The sequence below is a fragment of the Pleuronectes platessa genome, chromosome 2 (assembly GCF_947347685.1).
Source record: "Pleuronectes platessa chromosome 2, fPlePla1.1, whole genome shotgun sequence".
Classification (NCBI taxonomy): domain Eukaryota; kingdom Metazoa; phylum Chordata; class Actinopteri; order Pleuronectiformes; family Pleuronectidae; genus Pleuronectes; species Pleuronectes platessa.
The window spans coordinates 20,322,198-20,332,262 of record NC_070627.1 but is presented as its reverse complement, the minus strand read 5'-3'; the positions used below and the strand labels follow the sequence as shown (position 1 = coordinate 20,332,262).

General features: G+C 40.1%; 1 protein-coding gene across 6 annotated transcripts in view; it reads right to left on the bottom strand.

Moving 5' to 3' along the window:
• Positions 1-5,536: 5,536 nt before the first annotated feature.
• The window catches only part of celf4 (CUGBP, Elav-like family member 4), a 79,896-nt gene continuing 75,367 nt past the window's right edge, over positions 5,537-10,065 (bottom strand). For 3 of the 6 annotated variants that reach the window (XM_053411603.1, XM_053411618.1, XM_053411595.1), the window contains 3 exons: positions 9,580-9,660; positions 8,020-8,163; positions 5,537-5,664 (listed from right to left, as the gene is read on the bottom strand). In XM_053411603.1, the coding sequence (XP_053267578.1) occupies positions 5,537-5,664; positions 8,020-8,163; positions 9,580-9,660 (353 nt within the window). Of the gene's footprint in view, positions 5,665-8,019; positions 8,164-9,579; positions 9,664-10,065 lie in introns of all 6 variants that reach the window. The other 3 variants (XM_053411580.1, XM_053411586.1, XM_053411612.1) reach the window with 2 other exon arrangements.

Sequence of the window (10,065 nt, the reverse complement as noted above, 5' to 3'; positions counted from 1 at the left end):
GGTCAGGTCCTACAGTTTGTACCGTATCCTAGTGACTTATTTTTTTTTGTACCTGGTTTTAATGAGCATTATCATGTTTTCATTCATATATTTTTTTTAAGTATTTAAAGTACTTTATCCAGTCCTTGTAGATAGAAGTAAAAGTCCTATAAAATATGCAAACCTATGTACAGAGGGAAACAGAGCAAAAAAAGAAACAATTTACAGTATATTCATCGGTTTATGTATATATTTATATATATATATATTATACTCAAACTTCTGCTCTTTTTCTTGTTGTTTTTGAACCACTATACTTAGTTTTGACTTTTCTTGTGTAAACTTGCAGCTCAAAGTTGGAGCAAATGGAGATGACGTGCTTGACATTCTAGTTCTCGTTGTTCTTCTTCTTACCCCCTTTTTCTTATTTCATCCGACATGGGAAATGTGGGCTCGGTTTTGGCGAGAGACGTGAGTGATTGCTCAAACAAACCATTAGAAAAGCAGAGACCGTGTCGACACATTTTTCAATTTTCTCAGCAGCGGGGGGGCAGTCAGAGAGGGCACACAGTGTGGCGATCAGCGATACCAGACATATGACATTTAGTTTCAGTTGTTATTGTTAACTCGAACACCGCTCAGGTGGAAGTACAAGGCGCTTTGCACTAACCCACCATGGATTCTGTGAGAGCGAAACAAAAAGAGGATCGTGATGGTCAACTGGCTGGCCCTATAGGCCATGCTCACAGCATTGTTATGTGGCACACACAAACAGAGGCATCCTGGGATGTGGTTGTGGCGTCTTTTACCCTCGCTGGAATTGGAAGGTAAATGTTAAATTATGCAATCTGCTAAAAAGGTTAGACACAGACACCAGGGAAATGGCATAATGAGAGGTTTACAGGAAAACTAGTAACAGCACCCAACAGGAAGCATTGTCTTCTAAAGTGTCATATAGCCTTATAAATATTCATTGAGTAATCTCCACCAGCTGAATGTGTATAATATAAATAAATAAATCCAAGTCTGTTGACCTTTTGCAGGTACGTAGTCGCTGTTCTTACCATTTTTGTCGACTACCATGAGAAACTGTAAGCTAAAACAATATGAAACCAGCCTCTGATACAGCAGCTGAAATGACTGACTCGCTTTTCACACTTATTGCTTCATTTTACAGTTTCATTATGTTTTTGTGTTTGTAATTAATTGTACGATGACATAGGACAAAAGGCAAGGCAATATAACATCCTCTAAAGACAATATGCTTCATGTCAGGAACTACCAACAGAGATCCGCACATTTACTGCTGGATGGGAAAGAACATAAAACCTTCCCCCTTGTTCTGCTCTGTGGGAAACCAGCGCTGCAGTTCTAACATATTCATCAATATTACATCACCGTCATAACCATTAAAATGAGCGAATGTCAGGTCCAGTAAGCTCGGTCACTTCTTCCATCGTGTCAATCGCAACCTTCACCTTTACCCTAGTTTTGACTCCAGCCAGTGGAACAGCTCAGATTGTTAGCACCTGTGCTCACAGGTTACCTAATGCCCGCTTTTATCTGACATGTATATGCATGAGTCCAAAAAGCATTTTGTTCCCCAATGACAGCAGCGGACCAACGGGTGGTTTGTTATATAGGACATGCACTGCAGCTCTCTACATGGCTGAGAAATGATATGGATCTGGCTGTAGTTTTGACATCATCATAGCGCGTTGGCTGCTTGCAGTAGTGTTTGTGTGTGTGTGTGTGTTTCATTTTTTTTTGTTGAATTTGTTGTCTGAGGAGAGCACAGTGCTTGATGGCAGATTCTGCAGGTGACAAGGCACACCTTGACATGGTGACAGCCCATACGCTACATGCACTTTACTGAATGCAAAAAGAGAGCAAAGGGTTGTGAGACGTATTTGTTTTGGTTCAAGTTTCAAAGAGAAGTTTTTGTGTGTGTGCGTGCGAGTGTGTGTGTGTGTGTGTGTGTGCCTGTGCGTGTAAGCTCAAAAGATATGTTTGGAATAGAGTCGAAGATAATTGTCCTTTTCCTCTAAAAATCATTTAGCCTGATTCTCTTAAAGCCTGCTACTTAGATGTGGCTTTTTGCATTTTCAGATAATATTTACACCGTACGTGTACTTTTTCACACATGTATCTTTTATCAATATATCGTGTGTCAGCATATAGGTAATCAGAGATAGGAATGCCTGCAGTTTTGGGAGCTGCCAGATTTGCGATTCTTCCCAAGCAGAGCAATGTTTCAAACTCCAGCTAAAATCTACAAAAAATTACAGCTCAACATAGTCAGTAGCCGTTCTATATACAGACACACATATATAAAATATGTGCATATAAATACATATATTTGAGATTAATATCTATTTATCCATATATACTGTATATATGAATGCATTTGCTTGAATGCTTGTTATACACATATATGTACTGCAAATATAAACAAGTTCCTATATTTCAAACGCTTCTGATGTTATTCTATCTATGAGGTTAGGATGTCAAGTTAAAAAAGATAAGGCTGTGATACGGAGCAGCCCCTCCCATGCACTCGCCATCCCTCCCGAGACAAAAATGAGAAGAGAAAAAAATAAACATTTTGAGTAATTGTAAACTAGCGAAGTGAGAGACCCCATTTGGTCATCGGAAATAGTTTTGCCTGTATTCAAAAAGCATATCAGCAATATATATGTATATATACAAGTGTTGTATATATTCGAAATGTACACTTCTTTTGAGTGCAACCGCTCAACCAGTTAACACTGACTGAAAGAGATGCAGTGGTCCGAGTATATTAGAGCTACAAGTCCTCAGCAATACAAATGTTTGGTCTTTTGGTCCCTAAAACAACTAAGGAATGACAGGTAAGACTCCCCGGAGACCGTTGCTATGGCTCTCCTTGGCAACGGCGTCCCCTGGAAATGGACAGGCACTCCGAGCTAAAGATGGCCGTCCCAAATCCAAGCCAATTTGTGTCCTGAAAAACATCACATCCCCTACTTAAGTTCTGTCTCTGGGAATTAGTCCCTTCTCGTTTCGAGCCTTATAAATTGGTCTTCAAAAGTCAATTCCCCCCCAAACTCAAACCGTCTTACAGAAAGATCTCCTACGGCAATCCTCTACTCAGTTTTTAAAAAGTTTGTTTTGTTCTTGTCGGACTTTTGACATCCATATTCCCATTAAATGTTCAGCGGGGTTGGTCATTGTAAGTAGATTTGATATAGTTTCTTTTACTTCTTTTTCCTTTTGTTCAAGTAAAAGTTGTTGGTGGTCCAGAAAAGGTAGCTGTCATTCAAGCAGGGTTTTGTGGGGAAAGAGTGTGTATATGTGTGCAGAAGAAAAAGGTCCTGGGGTTAACCAGGCTGGTACAAATTCTGAGTTCCAAAGTTTTAGTACATCCAAAAAGGAGGTGTCCTCGACTTGGTCTTCACTCTCGCTCTCTCCTCGGTTTCTGAAGCAGCCTCAGTGGTCCAGATGTTGAGTTTGCACTCGGGTAGCAAGAAGTCAACATATGATTCAGCTCAACAAAACCTGGGAAGAAAAGAAGAATTAGGAATTGAGTGATACGAAGGAAAAGGATTAGTGTTTCTTGTACACAGTGGTCCGTCTCTCAGATCCTCATCACTTTGTTGAAAGATAATCTTGCACACACACTCACGGTCCCCAGGGGATCAACCTGACTGTTGCTGGGTATCCCACAACTTTTCTTTTCGTGCAACTTTAAGCTTAACACCTGTCTTGAATGAGTTTCCTTAAAAGTTGGTCGATATTTGAGAATATCCGATGTGCTCAGAAGATGAATCCTAATCCTAGTGACTCCGGTTCTTGCAAACAACACAATAACTGGGTCAAAAGTTTGACTTATCTTGTGAGATGTCCCAACAGCTGCTGCTAAGGGGCCAAGTTTTTGTGATTTCCAGAGGATGAATCCTAATAACTTGATTGATACCCTGACCTCTACTTTGATGCAACTTGAAACATTTTTATATTCAAGTGAGAGGTTCTAAAAACTATCTTCCCTCAGGATTCATTGTAAAGATGGGTCTTGTAATATAGAATCATCAAACAACACTTTGTTATACATTCCCATCAGACATTTTGTTTTGTGGTGTTCATGGCTGCAGCTTCTTAGTCTTCTTAGTTACTACTTTTAGATGTTTGTTTGTTTTGTTCTTAAAGATTTGCCATCATATAATTTCTTAATAGTTCAACAAAGAGGATTTTGCTAAGACCTTTTTGAAAAAAGAATTTATAAAAAACATAAAACAGTCATCTTCATTTTAATTAAACAGTTTAATCCCATTTTTAAAAAAAATGAATGTATTTAAATCAAGACAGATCTTAACCCCTCTGTGGAATTAGAATTAAAGCCATGACATAAGACTGTTTACTGCATATGGACCTGTCACTCTGAAAACTCTTAATAAGACAGTAATATTATATATGGATATAATAATAGTAATACAACGATGGAAGAAGGCCTATGCTTGTTTGCCAGTTGCAATTTCAAACACCGCAATAACTGTCAATCTCAGGCGAGAAGAAAAATAATCAAAAAAGACATTTTCCTAGACATCATGCTGAAAATGTTTTGATATATCAAAAGCAATGGGGCTACATATTTTGTGACACATTCATATGAGATTGCGAGATTTCTTCCTGCAGTGATTTGCCTCAGGACACTGTCTGGTACGGTTCAGTTAGTTTGTGAGTGGGTGATAAGTTGCCCTTGAATGAAGTCATCAGCGGTGAATGAACGATGCAGCCTAAACTCTCCATCACACAGATGAAGGGAGGAGACAAAGAGGAACGGCACAATTACCCGCCTGAGGGGCAATAAATGCTTCTCCCTCAGAAGCAATTCCTTCCCTGTGCAACACACTCAACCACTTCCCGATTATCTTTTACCTACAGGCTACACACAGGGTCACCTACTGTAAAGCTGTTCTACAAATAGACGAGGCCACATGTCACTAAATGATGGACAGCTTTGAACCATTGAAACTGAAAGTAAAGCAAAGACTCATCTTTTTTGGTCGACACATAATGTCTCGTACACACAAAGTAAGTTAGCAATCTTTAATATCTTGTGTTTTTATGTTGCCTCCAGTGCTTTCATTTCTGGTTCCATTGAGATTACCGGTATCGCTGAACAGGACACTACATTAAATCTTACACAATAATGAGTCATGGTGTCGTGGGTGGAATGACTTGAACTATCGGCTCAGGGGTGAAACATCATCACTATTCTTTACAAGTACTTTGCAGATGATCAGCTAGTTATTGGGCAGCTGCAAATGTTTTATGACATTTATAAAAGGTTACTGACACCACATCAGGCAGCACCATAAGTGGGCTTGCCATTTGAGCATTTGTCAATATAACATTGCATTTGTTGTGGACGCGATGGCTTAGTTAATCACCTATAAAACCGAAGTGACAGCCAACACGAATTTCCAGAAACACCGAGCTTGAAGCCTGACCTGTTTTTCCCTGTGTGCGACGGCTGCCCCAGGCCACCAGGATGGCGGTGGCTGGCTGGGGCGGGGGGCTAGTAGGGGCGGTTGGCATCCTTTGGCCTCTTCAGCTGCACCTTGAGCCTTTTCATGCCGATCTGGAAGCCGTTCATGGACTGGATGGCAGCTTGGGCACTACCTGGGTTGTCGAAGCTCACGAACCCTGGGGGAAAGGCCAAAAAGGAGAGAGCAAGAGAGATAAGTTTAGATGAAGCGGCAAGGACAGTTTGGGGTTTCAAACGAATGGGTCATGAGGATGAGGCAGTCTTTCAACATGTATGTATAAAGCATTACAACAAGAATGAAATCATTTCATTTGGAGATAAAAGTAAAAACAATGAACATCAGATGTTTTCTGACAAAAAAATGGACAACGAGTTACAAGCGCTAAAATAACCAAAACAATTATTTTATTTATAAAAACAATATGACAACAACAGTAGTTTCACAATATAAATAGAGAGCATGCATCCAAAAATCACAGCATGAACTTGTTAATGGGAAAACCAAAAAATCAACATGGTTGTGCTGCTTTTAAGTTTCGGTTTTTAATTTCCACATGAAAGGGAAGAAGCATCAAATCACAAATTAAAACCAGCATTTCAAAATTGCAACATGAATAATACAACATTAATGTTGTGTTGTATTAATGCGCAAAAGCTACTTTGCAAATGGGTTGCACCTGACGGGCTCTCCATTAAATACTCTCCACAATCCATTTATAATTTTCAACATAATTATATGTTCGGCTAAATTGTGCTGTCACCGCACAAAGTGAGACGGCAGCTCTTTATCTCCAGTATTCTCAACATGCAGTGCTTTGAGACAAAGGTAGAGATGAAGAGTATTTGTTTTATACACCATATCATAGAGAGCACAATCACAAAATAACTGTCCAAATATGACATTAAAACAGATTCATTTCACAATACAGTGCATTCAGAAATGATTCCTCAGTCATTTCACATTTTATATTGCAGATTTATTCTATGATCAAATTTCCCTCATCTCTCACACTCAATTCAACATAATGACAAAGTGAACACAGAATTTAGGAAGCTTTTCTAAACTATAAAGGAAATAGATAAAACAAACAGACATACGTGTTCAGAGCCTTTTCTATGACCTTTGAGATTTTGCCTCCCATTTTTCTGGATTGCCATAGAGATGTTTCTACACTGGTATAAATTGAGTTGGTTTGGATTTGGAAGAGGCAGGATTGGCATGACACAGATCTAGGGAAGTGCTGCAAAAAATGTCTGCTGCATTCAAGGTTCCCCAGAGTCTCAGTGGTCGCCATGATTCCCACATGGAAGAAGACTATTTCTAGGACTGACCACCCAGCCAAACTGAGCAATCAGGGGATAAGGGTCTTGCTGAGAGAGGTGGACCTGATGGTCACTCTGGCTGAGCTCCAGAGATCCTGCATAGAGATGCAAGAAACTTCCAGGACAACAGTCAATGTAGCACCTCACTGACCTAGACTTAATGGCAGAATGGACATAAACCACTTCTCAGTGAAAGACACGTGGAAGAACTTTCAAGACTGAGAAACAAGATTCTCTCGGCTGATGAAACTGAGATTGAACTGTTTGACCTCAATTCTAAGTGTCATGGCGGGAGGAAACCAGGCACTGCTCATCACCTGCCCAGCATCATCCCAAAGGTGAACCATGGTGTTTGCAGAATCATGCTGGGGGGATGGGGGTTTAGTTATAGGGACAGAAAGACTGGTCAGGGTTGAAGGAAAGCTAAATGAAGCAAAGTACAGAGACAAAATTAATGAAAACCTGGTCCAATGCGCTCAGGACCTCAGACCGAGCCGAGGGTTCACCTTTCAGCAGGACATGACCCTCAGCACACAACCAAGACAGCACAGGAGTGGCTAGAGGGACAACTCTGTGCATGTCCTGGAGTGGCCAGAGAGAGATCTGGAAATGTCCCTGTCTGTCTCTATCCAACCTGACGGAGCTGGAGAGGATCTGCACAGAGGAATGACAGAAAATTCCCAAATCCAGGTTCGCAAAGCTTTTCGTGACGTAGCCAAAGAGATGAGTCTGTTATCGCTGCCGAAGGTTCTTCAACCACATCTGAATTAGGACTCTGAATACTTATGTCCTTATGATATTTCAGTTTTTCCTTGAGTATTGAGTTTGGATTGATGAAAAGTTTTAGCATGAGGCTGCAATATGAAATGGAAAAAGTGAAAGGGTCTGAATACTTTGTGAGTGCACTGTGTATTACTGAAATATTTATCAAAATAAGAAATTAGTCAGAGCTTCAACAGCTTTAATGATTAAACCAGACACGCTCATTCTCCATTCCAGCTTTTGCACAACTGTTGAGAAATTCTCCACTGTTTTGTTTTCAGCTTTTTTAAAGAGAGGCTGTTGAGAGGTTAGGGAGGGAGGGGGGGGGGGGGGGGGGGGGGGGGACTGCAGTCAAGAAGGTGATTAGTAAAAAAGAATAATCAGAATAAATAACCAATAATCTTTTGGTTTTGTTCATTTTTACCCACCAAAGCATTTACTTTGGTTTGTCGCCCGATCCACAAACACTTTGGAGGAGATGACATTACCGAAAGGCAGGAACATCTGCATCAGCTCTCCATCCCCAAACTCCTGAGGGAGGTGGTAGATGAACAGGTTGCAACCCTCTGGTCCTGCAAATGGAAATGCAGAGGGAGACATGGAGAGAGAGAGAGAGAGAGAGAGAGAGAGAGAGAGAGAGAAGGGGAGAAAAAAAGAGTGATAAAGGACAAAGGTCAGAAATAGAGAGACGAGGAGTAAGGAAAGCGGAAAAGGTTGACAGTGGAAGGAGGACAAAGAAAATGCAAAATCATAGAAATACAAGAAAATATTGAAAGCAGAGATAAAAAAAAATGTAAAGGATAGAAAATCGATTGTGTTGTTCTCACTGAATTCAGTTAGTTGTTAAAGTGTGATATGATACTATGATACATGCACTATGGGCCAATTTGGAAACATTTAAACAAACCAATACATAGAATTATTGATGAATAGGAAATCAATCTGAAATCTGGATAAATCAATTTTTAAACAAATGTGACAGAAAGGTATTAGCTCAGTTGTGAGATTTTCAGTTTTTCTATATTAGGTGATGTTAGATAATATATCTTTGGGTTTCGGACTGTTGGTTGGAACAATCATTTAAAAAAAGGTTAAGGGGCTTTAAATAAGTGTTATTGTAACTTCCTCTATTTCCTGATGGACCACGGAAGCTCTGATTTGCAAATATGAGATGATTTTCTCTCCTGTTAAACTAATACATCTGTATCCATCGCACAGGCTTACAACAACCCTGTGAGAAAAGAAGATGAAGATTCTAAACCAATTTTTCAGGGATTTTAAAATACCTCGTTCACTGACTTCTATATTTACGTTGTGATTATCTTCCTTGAAATATCAATGTCCTCTCCCTCCTGTTTGGTGTCGGAGTTACAAAAGGAAGCACTTTACGTCAACACGCCGTCATCAGTGGAAAATCATTTGATGTTGTTTGACAGTTTCTGATTTAATAGAAAACTCCAGTTTTAGTTTTCACAGCTTTCGGGTATAAATAATTGAAAGACTATAATGCTTAAACGGTAACCCCTGGGATGCCACAGCTGTTTAAAGACTTGTACTATTTTGTTTATTTTCCACAAGAGGGCAGTAAGGCTCCAAGCATGGGTGTCCCAGGCATCCAGTCATGGAGGTCACTGAGTTCACAAGTAGGTTTACAGCTCAGTTTAAAACATTTGAAGTGTTGGTATAGTTAGTTAGTTACCCACAGGCCACTAACATATCCACTGTATAATCACTCCAATAATCTCTGAATGTTATTTTTTAATACTGTGATATATATTATATATTATCCGTGTCTCTGTATCGAATATTTTTCGTGTGAAATCACACATGCAAACAGAGGGAGGACTGTGATTTCCCTTGGTATTTTTAAACACGCCTGTTTATTCCATGGCTACATAAAAGATGGATAGAGAAGAGGCAAATCTACGTATGCGTTTGCAGCATATATGAATATTTAGGAGTGAATGGTGGGAGTGTGCGTGTGCTACCTTCTCGTTGCTGCTGTGGAATGATGGGTGGAGGGTGGGGGAAGGCTTGGCTGATCTGGCCATATGCAGCGGGGTAGGCTGCTGAGACACATACACACACAACGCGGATCAGATAACAGACACGGCTACACACACACACACACACACACACACACTCGGATACATACAAACAATGTGATATATGCAGGGACACAGCAGGCAATCGATCAGATAACAGACAATAGAGTTTACATGTTACACACACACACACACACACACACACACACACACACAGAGTGAACACAACGTGGAGTGAACACAACGTGGAAAATACATTTGTGTAGTGAGACCGAACCACTAAATGTTACAGGATCAAAATTCTAATTAAAACAAAGACACATCTTTATCTCCCTGCTTTTATTTCCCTCTGTCATCCCCACAGTCTTTCTCTCTCTCTCTCTCTCTCTCTCTCTCTCTCTCTCTCTCTCTCTCTCTCTCTCTCTCTCT